Source organism: Drosophila pseudoobscura, chromosome 2 (genome assembly GCF_009870125.1).
Source record: "Drosophila pseudoobscura strain MV-25-SWS-2005 chromosome 2, UCI_Dpse_MV25, whole genome shotgun sequence".
Taxonomy (NCBI): Eukaryota; Metazoa; Arthropoda; class Insecta; order Diptera; family Drosophilidae; genus Drosophila; species Drosophila pseudoobscura.
Window position 1 is genome coordinate 14064769 of NC_046679.1, and position 23040 is coordinate 14087808.

Sequence of the window (23040 nt, forward strand, 5' to 3'; positions counted from 1 at the left end):
GTTTTATGCCTCCTCCTGCATCTTTAACGAGGTGTTTATTTTCACAACTCTCGGCCAGAAGAGGATGAGAACGAGAATGAGAATGACCGTCCACTGGGCCAGCATGCCACTCTCTGAGAGCATTCGTTTGTGCATGTGAGTGTGAGTCTGTCTGTGTCTGTATCTGCATCTTTATCTGTGTGAGTGTGCGCCAGCAGTTGCAGCTTTGCTGGAAGGTGAAGAAACCAAGTTACCGCCCATTTTCATGTTCAAATGCTTTCGACCAACATCATGCAGATGCCAATTCGAGCCAATTCAGAATGGTGGCAAGGCAAACGGACGGAAGGGGAGGGGATAGTGGTGTTGCTGGGCTTGGGTGGTAAAGGGGTGGGGGGTGGGCTAGCTAGGGTAGCCACCACTGACGACGGGGCGTCTATGCGAATAAACTATGACGTTGATGCCCAGGCACAGTGGATGGCAATCCATAGAATTGGGAAACGGGGGAAAAATTTGAGAAAATTATACATAGGAAAGCTCGTAAAACGTTTAGCCAAATTACACCACATTTCCAACAACTTTTAAAAGTAACAGAAATACCCGAAACTATTTCTAATGAGAAAAGGAGAAAAGAAACAAGGAAGTGTTATATTCAGAGGGCTTTGTCGTTCAGGATAAACCTTAAATTTGAATCATTTTAGCCAAAAGACTAAAGACTTTAAAACCAGCTCATACAAGTCTGAAATTTTGAAATAAATATACAAATTTAGAAATGCCCAGAAATCCTATTGGACAAACAGTTGAGCGAATTCCCCTTCTGTTTGTCAGTGATCCCAGAAACCAATGTTTTCTTACCACTGTGCCAGCGGCCACCTCTCACACCGCAGCCTCCCCTGACCCCAACCGACTGGCCGAGCTCGCTTGGCACTAAAACCACAAACGCTTTAATGATGCTGTTTTGTTTAGCGCAAATTGTTTGTTTCGCTGTCATAAACTGGTGCGAAAAATGGCCAAGAGAGCCAGAGCCAGAGCGAGACCAGGAGAGCGAGAAAGAGAGAGACTAGTCTGGTCGGGCGACTCCACCAACACGAACACGAACACCAGCACAACATAGTCGCTGGAAGGGGAGTTGGGGCGAGAGACACGACTCCCTCCCTCCACATGGTTGGGGAGCAGGTTTCTGTCGTTCGCCGAGTTTTATCCGCGCTGCTTTGGCGCATGCGCCCGCGCAGGGGTGTGCGAGCGAGACGACAGCTGTGACAGCAGCTCCCCAAATGCTCCACTGGAAGGCATCGGACCGGCAGAGAAGCAAAGAAGCAGAAACAAGCCCGTGAACGGGCCCTGGACGGGCATTGTGACTGTGTGCCCCAGACACTCGAGCGGCGGCATCCACGCGACGCTTACCGCGAGATTCGAAACGATTCGCCGACGCCCCCACAACTTACGGACCGACAGAGAGAGAGACGGGGAACAGTACATAGAGGAGGAAAGAGAGAGAGAGAGATACAGACTGTGGACTGCAGAGAGAGGAGCGGCCGAGCGCTGTGGACAATTAGACGCCTTTAGACGCTCCATAATGCTAATGGCGTTGACAGTGCTCATCATCGCGGCAACCGCAATCGACGTCGTCCACGTTCAACCCGCCGCCGATTCTCCATTGAAGCGGCACCGTTACGCTCCATCCGCCAGCGACGGCAAACCCACATCCCAGAGTCCGAGTGGCAGTAGCAGTAGCAGTCGCAGATCGAGACCCAGCCACAAGCGTCGACATTCTCCGGTGATCCAGTTTATCAATGTCAGTCCGGCGGATGCCAATCGCTGAACCCTATCTACCCATGTGCTCGTGTGTGTACTGTGTGTGTGTGATTGTGATTGTGATTAGACAGTGACTACTGTACTCGAACGAGACTCCGATCCGTTCCCAATATTCAATTAACCCGCCAAAAACTCCCTCGAATCGCGCCATCGGAAACCGTTACGCCAAATGGTCACGTGCGGCCGTCAAACGTTCAACATGCTGCCAATGGCGCCGACAAGTCCTTTTGTCAGCAGCTCCTCCACGGCAGCCGCAGCAGCCCCGGCCCCGGCACCGGCCTCCGCCGCCGTGCCCGCCGTATCCGCGTCCGTATCCGTACCCATCTCCGCCACAACCACGGCCGCGACGAATGCCACCTGCAAGCCCAAGCTGGCCTTCAGCATCGACTCCATTGTGGGGGAGTCCACGACGCGGTCCGCTCCTCTGAGGGTCAGTGTGATTGCCTCGCCGCCGCGGAGCGAGAGTCCCTCGTCGCCCACGACCAGCGGCCGGAGGACACCGCGAGGATTCATCTACTGCCGGAGACGGGACTCCCTGGATCGATCGCGGAGTCCCCCGCGCTCGCCGCTTAGTCGTTCACCCTCGCCAGCGCCAAATGGGAATGGAAGTGGGAATCCCGCTGCAGGCGCTCATCCATCGCAGGCCGGTGTCATGGGAGGCCTGATCCGTCCACTAGCACTGCCGGCACCGCCAAATCTAGCTTTAATCTCGCAGGCCCGCACCTCACCGCCATCCGTGGTGGTCCGACCGCCGGCTGGTGTTCCGCCGGGTCCGCCGCCACCACCGTTCCTTGCCGCCCAGTTCCAAATGGCCGCCGCCCTGGCCCACCATCACCAGCAGCAGCAGCAGCAACAACAGCAGCAGCAGCAGCATCCTCATCCGCCCGTGCCAACAGGACCGCCGCATGGTCCGCCCCCGCATCTGCCGCCCGGCCACCCATTGGGCATCTTTCCGGGCGGGCCACATCCAGGGCATCCCCCACCCCATGGCCATCATCCCTTCGGGGCGGCTCCTCATCTCATCCGTGATAGCTACCCGCTGTATCCCTGGCTGCTGAGTCGCCATGGACGCATATTTCCACGTTTTCCAGGCAGTAAGTACCTTCAGCTTTCAGTTATCCAACCGGTTACGGGGCGCACTCAAACGGTTAGGCGGTAAACCGGTTAAATTAAATGGACTTCGCAAAACTACTACTAAATGTTCTTTAAAATCTGAACCGATTGTGATGGATGGGATTTGTATGCTTATCGGACTACTATATCAAAGATTTCGTTAATGATTTATTTCCTTAAAAGGAGAAAAAAGCCAATTCTAAATGAGATTTTGCCAACCGGTCCAACAAGAACTAGTTTTAAAGGCTTGAAAGTATGGAATTAATATAAACAAACAACCACAAACGTAAGAGCATTTCAAACAAGACTAATTAGGGGCCATTCATAAAGAAATCTATTCGTTTAAATATAGTAATTCTTAAGGAATCTAAATTAAAAAGACTCTGATGTATTCTAGAGTTATTCAGAAAGTGATCAAATAGATTTTTAAATACGACCAAAACGTACAGAATATGCATAGAATAAACTATTTAAGTATTCCGCAGTGGTTTCGATTGGTTATTAATATACTAGAATCTGTTTACCAAACTCTTTGTGGAAAGTTCAATCCATATAAAAAATATCTAAATATTTTCCAGTGGAGAATTGGTAACCCTTTAAGATTATAAATAGAGGCCGCTGAAGCAACGAAGTAACCAAGCCACACCTCAAACTCATATTCTAAGCCTTCTTCCAACGTCCCACCATTTCCATTAGCATTATATGGAGAACCTCAATCAAGCAATTATTCAGTTATCGCTGTTGTAGTCGCTCTTATTGCTATTGCTATCCGCCGCTCCATATAATTAAAGTTAAATAAGCAAATGGCAAACATTTATTACAAGTTAATTAGACGTCTATCAGCCTCATCATCATTAGCAGAGCAGAGGAGTGCACTAACCAGAGAGAGAGAGAGAGCGAGAAAGATATGGGGAACCGAACCAAAAGCCAGGAAAAGAAAACCAAACCCATTTTGATAACTATTTCCAAACAAATTACATTTTAATTAAATTGTTTAAACAACATTACACACATCGTTAGGTCAAGCAGCGTACCTAAATGGCCAGCCATGTGTGCCCGTCATACGTATGTATGTACGGGTATGTATATCTTTCTGGAGTCGAAATTACCATTAATGGCCAACAGGCACAGACGGGCGCCAGTTTGGGCCCATGCGGCGTATGTGTAACACACTCTTACACACATGAGAACATAGCCGGGCTTAAAAGTGCAACGAGTGAAATGTTAATGCGTTTTTAATTGAGGTTTTGGGCCAAAGAACGAACCAACCAAAGAACGAAGGAACAGCAGAGATGGCTATAGAAGGAAATAAATAGAGTGGGGGCCAGACCGCAGAGAGCGCATCGCATCTCCAAAAACATTGTCATTTATTACTGTTTAGGCATTTTTTTATACCCCGCTTCCATAATTATAATTTGAATTTTCATGCCATCTTTTTTTTCCGACTCTCACATGGTGTTTCCGTGTTTTTTTCGGGCTGGGTTGGTTCATAATTTTCGGCACACTCACACGCCTTTCACCTGCTTTCGGTGTACGAGTACGTATGCCCGTTACGCCTTAATTATGTTGCGCACTCTTTCATTATTTTCTCCCTTTTCTCTTTTCCCATTTCCCGCTCTGTTTCCCCCATCTCCCGCACTCTCACACTCTCGATCTTTCCTTCATTCCTTCGCCTGGCTGTAATTTTCGCTTGATTTATGAACCTGAAATGTCAATGTTTCGCATAACGATTCCATTAATTGTAAATGTTTCTCGTCTTCGTTTGTTTTGTAAGTCGCGTGAGTAATACCCGGTTACAGAGTATCAGAGATCAGATATCAGAGGAATGGGGACTACAATCATAATGATAATGACGATGGCGATGGTGATAGCGATGATGATGCGTCAACAACTCAATTCGGGTTGCACGTGCTTCAGTTTCTGGGGAGTGGCCTTCTTATGCAGGTGAATGTAGAGGTAAAGGGTAGAGTTGGGTTTAAGATTGAGTCCTTGACTAGGGTTTGATTACATAGAAGATTATTTGTGGTTTGACAGCTTCAATTAGTTTTAGTAAACATTTTGTGAACCAGCTGAAAGTTATAATTACAAATTTGAACGTGAGACTCCGCTGAAACTCGAAAACTCGAAACCAAACTGGTTCGCCAATTGATCAAACTCGTTAAATGAAGTAAGTTCAGCATCTATTTGCCAGGAATTCCAATGTGCTAGTATTTTAAGGCACCGCTTTTCGAGTCTAATCCCTCTGATTGATTCTTTTCCATCAGAGCCCTCAACTCTCCAACCATTCATGAGTAGCATCTTCCCAATGAAAACCCACAAAATCCCATTCATGCCGAAACTGCAAATGGGAAAACCCAATCGAATCGATCAGGCAAACATCCCCGACAACTGTCAGAACATTTGATTTCAATTATCGATTCCCAGTCAATGTCCTTTCAGCCCAAAGCCAGGCCCGGGCCAACCCAGGAATGCAATAAATTAATGAAAAAATCATGAGAGCATAAAAATTAAGCCCTAACTCCATAAAAAAGCAAACAAATACAATTGCACATAAGTGATAAATAATAAGGCGAACAAAAAGAGCCAGGACAGCAGAACAAACGAAAACGAAACGAAACGATCGATGGAGGCAGCACTTCAACCATGGGCAAAAAACACACTGTATCTAAACTCGTATATAAAAAAATGACAGCTGACAAGGGTGTGAGCAAGAGTAGCAACTGCAACAGCAACAACAGCAGCAACAGCAGAAGCTACAGCAACAACAGCAATACTTGCAACATTGGCAGCCAGGCGGACACATCAATTAATTGTCAATTGCGCGTATTTTCGCACGGCGGTTTCCTTTGTGACCAAATGGGAGGAAAAAACCGAACCATCAGCGAACTTCATTGAGATCTGAAGAGTGGGTCCCTCTGCCTCCCTGCCTGCCTACTTCGATGGCTGTCTATGACAAGAGGAAAAAATAATTAAGTAGCCATTGTGAGCGGCGGCATTATCAATTATACAGCTACCGAGCTGCAGAGCTACCGAGCTGCAGAGCTACCGTGCAGAGACACTCGTACATCGTACATCGGACATCTAAGGCGATGGGCAGTCGTGCAGTCGTGTATCTTGTAGCTACATTGTTAGCTGTCAAATGTAACAAATGTCAAGAAATCGCCCGGGTTCATAAAAAACTAGATCATTCTAGGAGTGCTGGTGCTTCAGCCCGAGGCTGCCGCCGGCTGCTGAATGCAGCAATCGTTTGTCAAGTTCATAGCAAAAACCAAGCACGCACGAACCCGGGCACAGGCACAGGCACAAGCACAGTACGAGGTAACAGCATCACTCAGTCAGTCAGTCAGTTGCATCTGTCAGATACATGGCCATCAATGGCCCGAGGCTGCATTTATGAAGTGTCAAATTGACAAGTCCCTGTCCCTGTCCCGTTCTCCCTTCCGTTTTGGGAGGGTTTTCTTCGGCTGCAGCAGCTATTGTTTTTCTAGGCCCTGCCACGCTAACAAGATACAATGCACGAGTTACAAGATACATTTCAGACCCTGCCACACTGCCACCGCCACTGCCACTGCCACTGCCTCTGACTTTTAATAGCTTCGCGCCCTTTCGGTTACCTTTCGTTTACTTGCTGTTTATTTTCTCAGTGGCTCAGCTTCTGTTGTGTGTGGATCAGACATCACCCGACAGCCTGGTTAGGATGGGCCTGGGTCTGGGTCTGTCCCCGAATTCGATTCCATTTTGCTATGTCAATATTGATTTTGTAATTGGCACACCTTGTGGGGGTCTATAGAGTCTGGTAGCTTAACATGTTTGCCAAATGGTAGCAAAACAAGTCTGGTATTAGCGTTACACTGGGCTTTGTATTAGATATCGAATCCAAGAAAGAACGGGCTTGCTAAGCCATCTTAGGAAGAAGGGTTCCGTGTCACACTTTGTGGCTAAAGATTCCTTGTAGCTTAATATTTTAACAAAATTATATCAAAACAACAGACTAGTCCCAGCAATTCAAGGTGGATGTTGAGGTTCCCAAAAGTATCTTCATCTGAGGGCGGGGTATTCTCTGGCAACATTCCATCATCATTTTCCCCACTCCAATCCCTGCAGCCTCCTTGGGGTTAAATCTTGCACAGTAGCCTCATATCAATATTCAAATTGTGGCTCAATTGAAAATTTGTTAACTGGCAAACATACAAGAAGCAGATGAGTGGTGGTCGCAGGGGTCTGCGCTTCCAGAAATCGTGATAAACGTCAAAATATCACGTTGTGCCTGGCCAAAAGGAAGAACAATGGGGCCTGGGTCTGGGCCTGGGCCAAGGAGGCGGCTTTTAGGCGCGCTAAAGTGTTCGACTTGGCGTCCAGGGAAGGCACGGACAGCTGAGTCGGCTTCGGCCTGGCCTGGCCTGGCTTGGCAATTGTTTTGGCCTTATCAGCGATTCTGGGACATGGCCCAGACACAGCGCCGACAGCGGCACGAACCAGAAGCCTTTTGTGTTCGGGGCCATGTCTGGAAATTTGTTTATTGTTTTGTAATGAGTGTGTGGGATATGTGTGTGCGGCCCCTTTGCCTGGGGCATTCGCGGAAATCATAATCAACAATTTGAGTCCCAGCGTCATCTAATTGGCAGAGCCACCAACGTTGCTGCCACCAGCAAAAGGAGAAGCTTTTACTGTGGACAATGGCTGAGGGCGGTACATAATTACCCAACTGAAGAGCCACCGAATATGTGTCAGTCACGCTGTCAGTCAGCAATGGTTGGAAAACCAGCTTAAAGGGAGATTATAGATGAGGATTTAAGGATGAAATGTGCTGAATGTTAATAATCATTTGGGGAAAGCACTAGAGAAAGGAATGCCTAGTTTTATGAATCTAAACCGCAATCATCAGAACAGAATATACCTGAGTGAGGGCTCTCCTTCATTGATCCCTGGGATCTCTCACGCCCTGTGATTTGCCACCATTTAATCCACCATTGATCTGCGTGGCACCCCATAAAAAACACCCCATTTAACTAGCGCCATCTCCTGATCTCTTTCAGATTTCCTGTTCCAGCCCTTCCGCAAGCCGAAGCGAGTCCGCACCGCCTTCTCGCCGACGCAGCTGCTCAAGCTGGAGCACGCCTTCGAGGGGAATCACTACGTGGTCGGGGCGGAGCGCAAGCAGCTGGCCCAAGTGCTGAGCCTCACCGAAACACAGGTGAGCGGGAGACCTCAACCCTTTGCTCCCTTAATGCGCATCAAATTCAATAAGTATCCCCCACCAAAGCCCACTCTTCCTGCTGCCTTCTGCACCCGTTCAACCCCTTGGCCGGGAGCTAAGTGATTGCATGTCGTCTGGTCGTTAGCCCAAGAAGTGCCGGGAGTTACTGAGTTATTAGCACAATCAGGGGGCACAAGAAGGAGGAGCAGGTGGGCGATAAAGGGGTGCCCCGGGGGCAAACGACACCCCTGCCGCCGAGGGCATAGCTAAGAGGCAGGCCGTAAATAGAATTAAAAGACTCGTTAAGTTTATTTACGACTTGCCAAAAAAAAAGAGGAAACAATATAAAATGGGCGAAGGGTTCGAAAGAAGTCCCTCCCCCAAAGGTAGCCCCGTCTAAATTCCGTGTCTTTCTCTCTCCCCGGAACAGGTTAAGGTATGGTTCCAGAACCGGAGGACGAAGCACAAGCGAATGCAACAAGAGGGCGGCGACGGCAGCGACACCAAGAGCAACAAGGGCAGCTCCTCCGGAGGCGGCGGCGGCGATGGTGATGAGGATGCCCAGAAGGATGGCTCTCAGCACAGCTACGACGATGCCGAGGAGGCAGAGGACGACGACGATATCGAGGAGGATGACGAGGACGAAGTGATCGACATGGAGGACTACGGCAGCGACATGGATGCCGAGGAGCATCAGCGTCTGAGAGAGCAGTTCCAGCAGCAGCTGGCGCAGCACCAGCAGCAGTTCCTCCAGCAGCAGCAGCAGCCTGGGGAGCCACCCGCACTCACCCCCCAGCAGCAGCACCAGCTATTGCAACAGCACCAGCAACATTTCCAACAGCAACAGCAGCAGCAGCAGCAACAGTTCATCCAGCAGCAGCAAATGTATCTGAGAGAGCGCGAGCGGGAAAGAGAGCGGGAGAGATCTCTGGACAGGGAAAGGGAGAAGTAATCGCTAAGAGAGTTAGAGAGCTATTCTCCGCTATTTTGTGTTCCTTTAATTTCTTGTAAATTATTTGTCATCTGTATAAATTAATTTAAATTGTTTACAACTTAAAGCATAAATTACAACAATTATTATATGAAAGAAATAACAAGAGTTCATGGTTTTTAGAGGTAGGACAGTGGACCACAAATGTGATAAGTACTCCTTGCCCATCCAAGGACTCTACTCTATAGATAAAATGGTAACATTTTTCTTTTCCGACATTGCATGATACACAATAACTATCGATCAGCTGTCGGGACATCGGCAATGGGAAATCAAATTCCCAAAAATAAATTGCTAACAAGGTTTTCCCTTTATTGAGTTGTTGATGGGCTGACGACCAGAATGTTGTGTGCTAAACGTTGACAGTAAAAAGTGCAATCAACAATTACGTATTACGGTCTCATAAAGCGGCCAAGAAATAAATGTCAGTCGATAGCAGCAGCTAAAGGCCGAAATTGATTGGATAGCCAGACGACTGCTAGGGAGCCACAGGGCGAGAGGAGCCTCGGAAATTGATATTCAAAATGCAAACGATTGCCTATAAAGTATATTTACTATACGTACCTATACATACCCGTTTTGAATCGCTTCGGGGCTGTCAGTTTATTTAAGAAATATGCATGTGGAGCAACGGCAGCGGCTACCCCGAACTAATGGGCCTGCAATTTGGGTTCATTTAAAGCAAAAATTAAACTGACAAACTGCGAAGATATCTGAAAACGACCCCTGCCCATGGCCAAAAAATATGTGGAGTATAAATAAATTTGTGATATGGCTGGCGAAACAGCGAAAAGTTCAAGGTAATTGCCGTTGTCAAAGCAGCGCAACGAAAAGTGGGCGGACCCCGTGAAAACTTGGCCAACAATTTATGGGCCACTTGAATACAAGCAAAGGGTGTTGAGGTTGCTCGCGAGCAATCACCAGAACCGAACCGAACTGGCAAGGATGTGGGATGGGGTCTGGGCTCTGCATCTACCCATGAGGAGGGTGCACTAGGAGAATGCCTGGAAAATTTACGTATTTTGCATAAACGATGTGAGAATTACTTAATTGCAGTTGGAATGGCTTCATACACACATCCACATTCACATTCACATCCACACTTATAAATATACACCAGTTTCCTCTGTGGGCGGCAAATTTATGAGTCTTTAGTCTCGACCCACAAAATGAAGTTGTCTACGGCACCAGACACCTGCTTGGGGCCATATGGCCATACGGGGGAATGTCACGTCAATCCCTTTTGTTTGCCACTCACATATGTATCTGATAGCTGAACATATCTGCAAATATGTGTATCCATTAGATGGCTGATTGCTAAAGTCGAATTTGGTCAACATGTTCTTGGTTACGTTAGTCAACAGTAAACAAAGTTCGAGTATTACCAGTACCAGGGAGTGAAGGCAAGAAACAAAAGCTAGCATGGGCCTAGGCCTGAGTTGGTTCGGAATAGGGAACTGCTAATAGTTTCCCTAACATTTTCTCTATTAAAAAACCCCATTTCTTTAGGTTCTTCTTGAAAAGGGTATTTGCCATTCGACTTGCCACAGAAGGTTCTTAGCTTTTTCCTTTGGCCAACCTCTTCGTTTGATTTTGGCATGTCTGCCAGCGTGGTTGACGATGACGACGATGACTTTGAAAACAAAATTTTTACTCAAATGAGAGGGAAATGGCTTTCAGCCAAGTCAACAGGCCGAGCCAGGGCACTTGGAGCATATTAAGGGCGTCATTAGTGCGGCAGGCACTGCAAATTTGACAGGTGTTGGGGGAAGAGTAACGACATTTGATGGTCCTGACATTTGCCGCAGTGCAACGACAGCAACGGCAGCAGAAGCCTACTGTTGCAACATTGGGGGCGCGGACGTGCTGGCAACGGCGTAGGCCGTGTCGGGTTTCAGCTATTTAGCGGCAATTTGTATGTGCAAAAGTTTGCCAAATGGAAACGGAATTGCAGTTTAAACCTCATTTGGCGCACTCGATGAGCCACCGTCGACGGGCGTCGCGTCGTGGGCGGTCGATACAAGCCGGGAACAACGGCAACCGCCATAAAAATAATACTTTCAATAATAATTGCAAAGTGTTTTCTATTCCATTCAGCTGCCGCCTTCGTTTCCAGGCCATAAATCAGCGATTGCTCAGTCAGTCGCTGGCTCTGGCTCTGGGCTCTGGGCTCTGGGACGGGCCTGGCGCCTTCTGCCCGAACATAAATTTAATTGAAAGACGGACCAGAGTCCAAGCCGAAGCCCAAACCCAACCCAAACCAAAGTCAAGTCGTTGCCAAAGATGCCTGGAAGTGGTTGAGGCGTCAATTGGCAAATTGGTTTCCATGTCAGCCAGAAGGAAAAGTTAATTTTCTCGCCGCCATAAATAACCCGCACTGATCGACTGGAACTAAGCCAAGGAAAGATCTTTCCCACTCTGGAACTCAACTCCTATCTATCTCCAAAAAGATCTCCTCTGGCAGGTGAGGTGCTCTTCTACTCCAGCTCCCCAGCCCCAGCCCCAGCCCTAGCCCTAGCCCATGCCAATTCCAATTCCAATTCTGGCCAAGTCCATGGGCAAAAGTATTTTAATGCTTTTTTAATTGGAAATGCACACACACGACCCGGCTGATGACGCCTCGAACTTTACTGCCTGTTTTGCAATTACGTAATGGCAATTTAATGATCGCCTCGCAAACAAACCGCAAATAGTCGTTCTAATAAATGATCCGCTGTGACGAAGCTGGAATGCCCTGAGGAAAAGCGGGTAAATATTAATTAATATCGATATTCATTTCATTCGAAATGCATAACCATCTCAGAGGCTACGATGCGAATCTAGGAACCACACACTCGCACATCCGAACTACAGATTTGGGTCTACAGTTCTATGAAAGGCCTCATATAGAGAGGTTTAGGAATCGAATAGTTTTGGTGTAGGATCTAGTTTATTGTATTGTATTGTATATCCTTTCTATCGATTAGTAATAAGTCCTCTAAGAGTATCAAACTTTTCGAATTTTATTTCTCATTAATTGTCAATTGGGCTTAACTGAGATTCTATTGCATTTCAAAGGAAATAATATTTATAAAACTCAAAAAATTTTTCAAATTCTCAAGTGCTTTTTTTTTAAGAGAACCTACAGAACCTGAGCGGTAGAAGCTTTGACAGATTGCCACACAAATGATTTGTTAATTTCGTATAATTGTGGATTTGCTGGACTGGAAAATTTATGTGGCTACCCGTTTGAGGGGAGCAGCGAGGAAATTAACATTAATTAGGCACGAATCTCCATCGCCGAGCACGCCATGCCATGCCACCGATCGCAGCGGCAACAAATTCAATTTGATGCATTTTGGGTTTATTTGAAAATTTTCTCATTTTGTGGAAATTAATGAGCGCCCATTTGGCGCACTCCCCGACCACGCCCCCAATGCGCACGCAAACCATGGCATGGCAGCTTTATTTCTTCGGGTTCGTATCGTTGCTTTCTGGGTTTTATTTTTTTGTATTTTCGTAGAGAATCTGCCTTAGTTATATTTATAAATTAATGGGCCAAGATAAATGGCAAACGATTTGTATTAAGAGACGTTTTTGGGAACAGAATTGGGCGCCGGGACCTCGTTAAGTGTCTTCGCTCTACTTACTTGGCGGCCCCTAAGGGCAGCGGGAGGTGCAGCAGAGGTGGGTGTGTGTTGGCCATGAATCAGATATATACATATACGTACTGGTACATAAGGTGAATCCCTCGAATCGTTTGTGTTCTGCTCTGGGGTGTGGCAAGTGGAGCAACTCTCGGTTTATGAATTTGAAATAAATTGAAAAAGAAATAAGAAATCGGTTGGGCTATAATGATGATGAGGCTAGTGATTGTAGGCCAACCTCTGATGAGTTGTTGAAGTATGAGTCATAGTTTAGGGTTTTTTAAAGATATATTATGATGATAATGGGAAAAGAGTTAAGGGGTTAAATGGAATCCCTCAGTCTTCTCTTCAGTCTTTTCCCCCAAGTAATAAGTATGGGTATTTTTGAGATCTGTAGGATCTATTAAGGGCGTTAAGGGATAGATCCCCCCCTATAGACTATCTATCTATCAGCTTGGATGGAATAGCCACTAGCGCTTTCTCCCATTGAGTCCACCCATTGACTCCTCCCACTGATTACATTGCTTCCTCCAGGCCAGAGCTTCCACCAAATGTCTGCCCCCGGCCTTCCTTCAATTTCCTTATAAAGTTCACCTGCCCAGCCAATTAATTAATTAACCTTTGGCCCCATATCCATGTACTCCACCCCGTCCATCCCTGTGAACAGAATCAATAAGTGCATGTGGGGGCGGGACACGCCCACGAACATGAGGGGGCCTCCATTTAAAAGCCATTTCGCTTTGTCGCCGCCGACAAATTGCCGACATTTGCTATTAAAACCTTTTTGAACCCCATGGAGGGGCGGAAGGAGAACAAATAGTTGTTGTATGCTAAAAGTTTTTGTGGCACAGTCAATAAATCTGCGGCGGCTCTGGAAAATGTTGCAAAGGCAACATCGCGTCGGCCAACTACTTTAAAATAATTAATGGGTGCGGCCCGGCAACTGAAGTTAGCCAAGTTTTTCGCTGACGCTGACAATCGGCTAAATTATGGGGTCGCAGTGGAAATAGCCGGGTTTCCCGGGGTTGAGGGGGAACAGCCTTATGGTTGGGACTGCCTGACACCTGTCCCCGTTCTATGGCATCGATATTGGGCTGTGAATGCCATTCGCTGAGCCCAAATCCAAACAGCAACACAGCTGCCACAATGAGGCAGTTAATTAACACATTACCGTGGCTGCGGCTCAGATTCAGGGGAATCTGGCCAATTGTTGCTACTGCCACCTGCAACAATCGTTGAGGATTTAACCCGGTTATAGTTCTTTGTTTGTTTTGGAAGAGGTTTAGGGTTCAGTTTAGGTATTTCACGAAGCCCTCTAGCCCATCCTTAATGCCAAATAGATTAAGCCCAGAGATCAAGCTCAATTTGGATCAATTATTACTGGCATCCCTCTCGATTGAGCAGCTGTTGGCTTCTGGCAAGTAAATAAATTCATTTGATTTGCTCTTTAATGGCCCAAAGTCTTTGCCGGGGGCTTGGCTGTAACTCTGTCCGTGCTGTGGCTGTGGCTGTGGCTATCCTCTGTGGCTGCATTTGTGTTAATTTGAATTTAATTGTTGGCCAAACCCGGAGTCAGCGGCGGACATTAACACATGCTCGCGAAGGCGCCTCGGACTCGGAGCAATGTGTTTGGGTTAAATATTGTAAGCCAGGAGTGGACACGACTGTTGGGCCCTAGCCCCGCCCCCCTTGTGCAGCACCCCCTGCCTCCTACAGATGACTCCTTTCTGGAGCTTCGTGCCTCAGTCTTTTGGCTCTATGTCATTTTAATGGCCGGCGCTGCTGTTGCTGCTGGTGCTGCAAATGACCAATGGCGTTTTCAACTGGTTGCTGCAGCTGTACACACACCCTCGACCCCTCTCCTGGCACTTACCCTTCCTTACCCCACCTGCTGCCACCCCAAACGAAACTGCGTGCAAAATTGCTGCAACGAAGCGAGTCGAGGCGGCTCGACGAGCAGCTTGAGTTGTGGCAGCCAAGACGTCTCTTGCCTCCCGGTAGCAGGCAACGCTGACAGGCCGCCGGCTGACGTGCCAACCACTGGCCACTGACCAGTCTCGATCCTCCTGCACTCCATCTCCACTGCAGTGTCAGGCGCTGTCTTGGACTCCATCGCCGTCTCTTAGTCGCTGTTCGAGGCCAGCATAACAGACGCTGCGCGTTTTTGGGGTAATTAATCATGCTGCATAAATTAATGTAACCAGAAGTTAATTAACTTAAGTTTATTTGCACGGCTTTTGCTTAGAGCCACGCTCGTCACTTGCCACGCTTGCCACAGCAAGAATCACTACGCCTAGAGCGGGATTCCTATGGAAAATAAATGTAAAATGGGAGCCCAGACTATGTGTTCCTTCTACATACAAAACCTATGAAACAGTTCTGAGAATATTTCTTCTCTCTCTTTATTTGATTCCCCTCAAGACAGTTCTGCTGCAAGGCCAATATTCACCCACCTTGAGGCATCATTTCAAGGCTATCTGCAGACTCCTCTCAGGTGTGCCACAGCATTTCTGGAAAGAGTTTATCTGAGAGCGCAGATTTCAGCAATTCGGTATTCGGTATTCGGGATTCGGCATCGCCATCAGGCAAAGGCCTTTTAACTGCTTGCAAATTTATGTCTCAGCTTAAGAAAACACTAAATGAGTGCCATGCATTTTTTTATCGCACGCAGCAGCAGCAACAAAAATCCCGGCTTAAAAAGAGCATCAGAAAACAAGAACAACACAACAACTAATTAGACATGTTAAGGAACATGTTCGGAGTCTTCTTGTTGCTGGCAACAGGCATTAAAATGGTAACAGGCCCGAAAGTCAGCCAGCACACACATTTAAAAATGCTCAACTTAATTAATTGCACAGCAAATGCCGGATAAGGGACCCTTGAGAGGGACCCTCACACTGACTGGAACTGGAACTGGGACGGGGACTGGGATTGGGATTGGGGTTAAGTGTGACTAAAGCCAATGACTTGATATTTGCCGCACGATAGGATGCCTCTGGAATCGTTGCTGGACATCCCAAAGGGCATCAGCTGGAGTCGCGTTCTGTTTCGCTGCGCGTTGGTTTCGCTTTTCATTAAACAAATATCCAAACACTTTTGCCGCTGATCCGGCGACACAGATTACGACCCAGAATGGACCCGACCCTGACTCGCCTCTCTCTCCCTCTCTCTCCCTCTCTCCCCCTCTCGCCGTGTCCCCACCACATTTGCAATTTCAATTTTGTATCGCGAGGCGAAGGCGAAGGCGACAAAAGGTCTGCCAAAGTCTTGCCAACTTCTTAATGAAGTTTTATACTTTGAAGCTTCCTTCTTTTCTTCCTTTTATTTTTATTAGGTTCGGTTTTAATCGAATTTTGAAGGTGTGCGATTTGACACCGAGGAATTTTTAGCCAACTAAAATATTTCCTTGAGTCAATCAATGAATAATGGTATTGGATTGTATAATAGAAATTGGAGATCTTATATTGTTATGGCTCTGAATAAATAAACTACTTTAAACTACTGCTTTATTCCCTGCCTTATAGTTGAGAACCGCACTGTCTTCAGCCCTTTACATTCTCTTTATTCAATCAACTGGAGAATCCTCTTACGAAGCATCTTCCATCATCCCTCTCCGCATTAGCCAGCTTCATTAAGGCTAACACGCCCCCAACAAGATCAGGCACAACCACACGAAACATCGATCAATGAGCAATGATTAATTGATGATTCGAATGCATAAAACCATTTGAAGGCACAATCAAATTAAGGCAGCAAATAAATGTGAGCCAATTATTAAAACTTAATTTTGATGTAGACACCAGGCACCAGGCAGCAGACATGAGACATGAGACTTCGTCTCCGAACCGGAGTCTCCGTCTCCTCCGCCCCCTCCGCAGCATTTTCGATTACCAATTTCACAGCTCACTCCCCCAACCCTGTATCTGCCCCTGCCTCTTAACCATGGCTGTTCATCAGCGGCGGCAGCTAATGAGCCAACATGCACTTGGCCAGCCAAGATGTTGCTGTTGGGGCTGCTGTCGATCTGGGGACGACGACGAGGACGGCATACGGCAATGGTTGTACAACTAATCAAGCTGTTTCAGCTGCCAACTTTGATGCATTTCCCAAATTGATGCCCTCGGGATTGATGGCTGTGAGCATTCTGTGGCTCTCTGACATATGCAAAACATTTTGTTTGTACACTGGCCGAGCGGAGATACGAATGTATCCAAATAAATGAGCTGAGAATGCAGACAAATCACGGACGAAGAAGGTGAAAAAGCTGCCAGCTCAAGCTGAGAAGAGTAGTGGAGTAGATGATGATCCAAAAGTTGAGGGTCTGGACGACTAAGCAATGATCTACAGAAGATGAGAGATCTCTGATCTCTGATAACATCATGCCCAACCTACAGAAGAAGAGCATCTTCAGATCTAATCAAACAGCAAAACAGTTGCCCCAACCCAGGGACTCCTGCTTACCAAAAACCCCTTATAATCAAGAGTTAAACAAATCTATTTCAATTTCTGAAGCTGCGCCAAATTAACCGCAGGCATTCAGTTTTCGGTTTTGTATCTGGGATTTCGGTGTTTTCTCTTTTCGAGCCTCGAATCAGCTCGCTGTTTGAAGTCTCTCCCTCGGCATTGTTTCTGTTTCTGATGAGTATTGATGAGTTTTAATAAATTGCTGATGAGTTGGCCGACTTGGGGCTGGGGGCTGGCTGTTAGAGATACCAATATCTGTGAACGGCGACGGGGACTGGGACGGGGGGCAGAATCAACGCCTTGGCTACCAGGGGGCAGGGCACTGCAGCCGGGCAGATGAGCATTTGAGTGATGCGTTTTTGAAAGTGGCGTCGAATTTCTCAACCGTGAAGCGCCATGCAGAGCAGCGGTAATTGAGATGCTGCCTGATCGGGCTCCGACTGCGACGCTCCGACTCTGCGACTCTGCTACTCTTCGACTCTGGGCTTGGGTCTTGGGTCTGGATCGGTGAGATCTCGGTGCGAGTGTAGCAACGTGTATCCATTTAATTGCCGCCATTATTAAACTCATTTATCGTGTTTTCATTTCAAAGTGTTCAGGTGTCCGTGTCCGTGTCCGCGTCCGTGGCCGCGACTGTGTCCGTGTCTGAGTCGGGTTCGGGATCGGAATCGGGATGCAGATGCTTGGGTGCAATTAGCGTGGATAGCTTGAGCAGCTGCCTACGATCTGAGGCTGGCTGTGATGCAGCGTCTTACACGGGAATTAAGTTGTTTTGCTTAATTAATAAAAGTGGTTTTTAATAGAACGCCATTAGCCAGCCAGTGGCCACGGGGCAGCCAAACGAAAGACTCGGCCACCAAACCAGACGGAGACTTCTTCCAAACCTCTCTCTGACTCAACACCCACCTCTGGATCACTTCTCTTTGGGTTGGGCGAATGCACACGGATGGAAAAGTTTCCATGTAACTCGGACATTAAGCAATCTCTTGGCTTGTCACACTTTCGAGTTCATCAGTGTCAAAAGCGGCGATGATGATGATGACAGGGCAACCGGAATGTTTCCCTGTTTTCACCGTCACATAAACTCATATAATTAACATAATCATAATCAACAAAGTATAAACATTAAATTGAGGCTAATTACTTTATAACCGACACTCAACTGCGAAACATCTGACAATGTTGTATGTTGAATTACCCCCAACCCGGCAGAAAATAAAACTGAAAAAACATGTTCACTTGTGGCAAACTCGTTTCAATTATGAAGAATCGAGCGAGCGGTCTAAGCGAGTGCTGATTACAGTACACCAACAAAAACACAAATACACCAACAGTATTCCAACAACAAAAAGTACTACAACAAGAACAATACACCACCAACTCATCAAACAAAAAAAAAAGAATAATAAAACAAAAACATTTCAACTAAAAAATACACCAAAAGCAACAAAAAAGATTAAACTCTAAAAAAAAAACACCAACAAGAGTACACCAACAACACCAAGAAACACACCAACTGTCAACCGGATGGAGCCGGAATAAAAGTAAATTATGCGATAGCCCGACAGTTTCACACATGCGAATGAAATTTGATTTAATTTTTGTCTAAATGGAGGCTATGATCACGTTTCTGATGTCCGCCGGCATAAAACTGCAATTGTCTCTTGGATAAAAGTACACTGAAAGAAAAGTACACACTTACGATGTGATGATACCGTAATATATTAGTCAAAGTGATACCAACATCGAACATAATCAATACTCATATGAGTCTAAGCTTTTATCTTCTTCACATTTAGTATAGTATAAATTTATACATCAGTACATCAAAATGTACCCTTAACACCCTCTCAACATATCTAACACCAATAAACAAACGATGTCTGTTGATGCTACTCTTTCTTGGCTGCCTCCTCCAGACGTGCCACAAATTTCGGGGCAGTGTGCATGGAGTGAGTACTCTTACTGCCAGAGTTGCCGGCCAGCAGTAGCTTACAGCCGTTAACCATTGACTGCAACCGGTAACTGGTCGTACTGCCGGTCGAAATGCGGGGCTGGTTGACTGAAATTTGAGCAAGATTAAACAGAAAAGTTTACTCAAACCTCCGCTTTGGATTTTTATGACAGGCGCATGAGTCCGTGTGCAATTGTAAGTGCGCCATATAATTTACAGATAATTATTATAATTACAGGTTATTTTCAGTTAACATATTTGTAGCCGCTGTTGCCGGTCGCCGTCGACTGGCCATAGCTGAGATTCGTTTTTTGTCCAGCCATTGCATATATGTACATACATATGTATGTGTGTAGGAGGCAACTAGCTACAAATATATTTTGGTAATAATAATTTGATGGTTTCTCAATTAGTTAAATGCGCAGAAATAATTGTGGCAATGTTGGCCCACATTTTGGCGAAAACAAAAGACTTAGGCAACGAACTAAGTCCCGAAAAAGAGATCCATCTGCTGAGGATGGTACAGCTTGGTGTCTTTAAGGTTTCAATGTTCAGTGCCGTTTGCCCAGAACAAGGTAGATTGAAGAAATGATAAGCAGAACATCAAAAATTTTACGAATCTTTTCCTTTGCAGCACTTTCATTCCACTTAATTAGGGGAAAAGTTTCGAGCAGTACCTGAGTCATCTCTCTCATAACTCTTTGGCCACTTATGCGTTATGGCCGGCGCAAAACTGAAGCTGAAACCGAACCAAAAACTGAAAATATTGTATCTCTGCCGTTGGTCATAAATAAATTTGCCAGTCCGAAAATATGTACAAGGAAAACACAAGCGACTGACAATCTATGGGGCAGGGCCGTTCAGGACAGGACTGGACAGGGTTGGGTTGGGTTGGGTTTGGTCTGCTTTGGTTGTGGCTGTGGCTGTGGGCTTGGAGCGCGATAAAAATCGTTGGCAATTTGTTAAATTTAACGATTTTCAACCTCAAGCCAACGAAAACTGTGCCGAAAGTTGGTCACTCGCCCCCGTCCTGCCCTCAGCCCAAATCCCTCCGTCCTCCGCCCTCAGCCCTCGGCCTCGCCTCCCCCGGCTTCGACTGTTTTATGGCCAAATAAATAATTAAAATGATGCGTGGTGTTAAGTGCCGCCACGTCGAGAGAGTTCCGAAACTCTTGGTGGAGAACCACTAAACCACACGCAGTCTGCCCCATGCTACCCAGTCTGCCGGTGTCTGGCATTTCTTTTGAAAATTTGTCATAAATTTATCGCTTTCGCGACCGGGTTCACTAAACCTCCACTGTCCCCTGGACAGATCTGGGCCCAAGCCCAACCCCAAGCCCAAAAAGAGCCGGGATCGGGGCACGTACTTTGTCGTAGTCCAAGCTTAATTGCTTGTCATGTGGCACACATTTTTGCCACAAATTGGCCGCCAGATATGCGAGACGTGACCCCCGGCACGCGGACCACACAACGCCTGATGTTGTTCTAAGACTGCCAAAAATTATATGATCATCAACTCCGCCCAAGGCCCATTGTGGCGGTCAAATATACCCGCACAAAAATTATGTAAACTAGCTTCAGAAAGGTCTAAACGAAGCTCCGATACTCTTGGAAAGTGTCTTAGCATAAATAGGATGTAAGGAACCAACCAAATCCATTCGAATTCCATTTTAAAATCATTGAAAACCTAGAACAGAGTGGTGTTCTAGTAAGAGAATCCTCTCACTTCCCCATCCCTCAGTGCAAGCCTCTAACCCTCATTCATATACCCATCATTTGGAGAACTATAAAATGTAAAGAGACACTTTTTATAAACAGTTTTACGCCCTTAACCCCTGAACCGGTTCGGGGTTCAAAGAATAAAACTAAAGACGGACACGCAGGCCTCATTAAAGGCGGCCACAACACAGACAGAACTACAATCCAAATCCGAGTCCGCGTCCGAGTTCAGTTTAATTTTCATTTTTAATGAACTAATATGCTTTATGAGAGTCGACTTGCTCCACACAGAATGTCACTTGTCGCAGCTTCTTGTCTTTTGAGATCTCAATGGTTTTATGGGTGTACGCAATCGTAAAAGACAACGAGAAATCTCCGGCCAGACCGATAGAGAGCAACACATAAAACGAGGCTCAGACCTAATCTTAACTGATCTCGAAAGGCGGTTATCAAAAACAGGAAAACTGAAAATTAAGTAGCAAGTGCCTCATTCTTTCCTAGTAAATTCTGTCAGGTTTATGAGAATTTTGGGTACATAGGAAACTCGAACAGAATGGGTGGATGTTGCTGCAGAAATCCCACATCTCCGTATCCCACAGTCCCAATGGAGTTTATGGATAGCCTGAAGAGTAAGACACAACGTACGCGAGTGGTGAAAGTAATCGGGGAATCTCAGAAAGTACTGGCTCCTCCCCCAGTGAAACCCACACAGATACAGTATCTGTACAATCGATTCTGTCAAATTTCTGGCGAATATCGTCCTAATCAGGTGCAGAAGTACAACTTTTACTCGGGCCTGTTGTCCCTGAATCCCCTGCTGCCAACAATTCTGAACTGCATGTTCGGCGATAAGAATGTGATCACCTTTGTAGAGTTTGCCATGTTCCTGAGCACCTTCCAGGCGCACTCCCTGAAGACCAAGAGGGGCGTCAAGAACGAAGGAAAGGACCGCAAGTTGAACTGTAAGAGATATCCTTTTAAGATCGACCCTTTTCTGCATGGTTTTCCTTCCTCACTCACAGATCTGTTCAGTATGTATGATCACAACAAAGATGGGCGCATCACCAAGGTAGATATAACATTAAGTAAAGAATAACATCCAATATAAGAACCCCCTTCACAGGTGGATCTAGTGATCATAGTGCACAAACTATTCGCGCATATGATGGATCATCTGCAGATCATGCGCATAGTGGACACAATGATGACGGAAATGGACTGTACGGACACTAATCAAATAACTTTCCGGGACTTCTGCAAGGCCTTCGAGGTCTTCGACATGGCCGAAATGATGGTCACCTTTATACCCGAGTTCCGGGGACGTTCCAACGACGATGGGAAATCTTCAAAGTGGTTTTGTTGGAAGTGAACCAAAAATAAAATATCTTTCTAACTATGATGCACTTCAATAAGTGATTGAAACTTTATTGATATTCATTGAATGCTTAAACAATTTTAAGGGCCGATAAAATGCCCTGAACCAGACCCAAAAGTGTATTCACTAGGTCTAGAATTTGCTGCAAAGTGGGAAGTAAGGCCGCCACCAAATCTGGGACCAGGGTTCCTGTCAGACCCGTGAGCAAGTCAACAATGTTATTCAACACAGAATTCTCCACGGAAGTCAATTGTCCCACCAAGTCGCCAACCAGAGCCATAGATGGAGCCATCAGATGGAGAACTAGGACCTAGGGAAACAATTAAAGCAGTGGATTATTTAGCATCTAAGTGTGTCTCTGCACTTACAGCGAAGCAAATCATCTTGCCCATCGAACCCAGATTCAAAATTGCCATCATGCTTATTGCTTTTAGTGCTTGAAGTAGAACTATACCTGTATAATCCACAAAACAAACTTATATAGGAAAAATGCAGCCACAAACTGTCACGACTCTTCCCTGGAGATAGTACATCCAATATAGATCGTGAGTGGGTAATACCAGAAAGGTTTGATTGGATATATTAGCCTTCTGAAAAGCGTCCCGTGCATTCGAATTCTGTCGAAAGTCGAATTTTATGACTCTATTAGGGCGATCGGCATACGCAACAGAGGGAAAAAGGCAAACGATGCAAAATGCCAACCGAAAGATCATAAACTTTACTACCTTTGACTCCGACTGATCGACCAAATATACGAGGTATGCCTGTATATAGTCATCGTCGTGTGTTCCCTTTTTCGCTGATCTTCCA

General features: G+C 46.3%; 2 protein-coding genes across 5 annotated transcripts; both read left to right on the forward strand.

The window, feature by feature from the left end:
• The first annotated feature begins 1936 nt into the window (after positions 1-1936).
• Positions 1937-9192, forward strand: E5 (empty spiracles homeobox protein E5). The gene is made up of 3 exons (XM_033376437.1): positions 1937-2885; positions 7941-8098; positions 8532-9192. The coding sequence occupies exons 1-3, from the start codon at positions 1961-1963 to the stop codon at positions 9051-9053; spliced, it is 1605 nt and encodes a 534-aa protein (XP_033232328.1). The 5' UTR covers positions 1937-1960; the 3' UTR covers positions 9054-9192.
• Positions 9193-21328: 12136 nt separating this feature from the next.
• LOC4801656 (calcineurin B homologous protein 3) lies at positions 21329-22264 on the forward strand. 4 transcript variants are annotated; one of them, XM_033376701.1, is made up of 4 exons: positions 21330-21484; positions 21536-21817; positions 21878-21924; positions 21979-22264. In XM_033376701.1, the coding sequence occupies exons 1-4, from the start codon at positions 21409-21411 to the stop codon at positions 22222-22224; spliced, it is 651 nt and encodes a 216-aa protein (XP_033232592.1). In that variant the 5' UTR covers positions 21330-21408; the 3' UTR covers positions 22225-22264. The 4 variants fall into 4 exon arrangements, with proteins under 4 accessions (XP_015037343.2, XP_033232592.1, XP_015037342.2 ...); XM_015181856.2 differs by having other exon boundaries at positions 21554-21817; XM_001358671.4 differs by having other exon boundaries at positions 21331-21496; positions 21554-21817.
• The last annotated feature ends 776 nt before the right edge of the window (positions 22265-23040 follow it).

What these genes read in the sequence shown, in the direction of transcription:
- E5 (XM_033376437.1), top strand. Translation starts at nt 1,961, where the DNA reads ATGGTCACGTGCGGCCGTCAAACGTTCAACATGCTGCCAATGGCGCCG. An exon ending in ATTTCCACGTTTTCCAGGCA is followed by an intron (nt 2,886 to 7,940) that starts GTAAGTACCTTC and finishes GATCTCTTTCAG; the next exon opens with ATTTCCTGTTCCAGCCCTTC. An exon ending in TGAGCCTCACCGAAACACAG is followed by an intron (nt 8,099 to 8,531) that starts GTGAGCGGGAGA and finishes TCCCCGGAACAG; the next exon opens with GTTAAGGTATGGTTCCAGAA.
- LOC4801656 (XM_015181857.2), top strand. Translation starts at nt 21,409, where the DNA reads ATGGGTGGATGTTGCTGCAGAAATCCCACATCTCCGTATCCCACAGTC. An exon ending in AAAGGACCGCAAGTTGAACT is followed by an intron (nt 21,818 to 21,877) that starts GTAAGAGATATC and finishes CCTCACTCACAG; the next exon opens with ATCTGTTCAGTATGTATGAT. An exon ending in AAGATGGGCGCATCACCAAG is followed by an intron (nt 21,925 to 21,978) that starts GTAGATATAACA and finishes CCCCCTTCACAG; the next exon opens with GTGGATCTAGTGATCATAGT.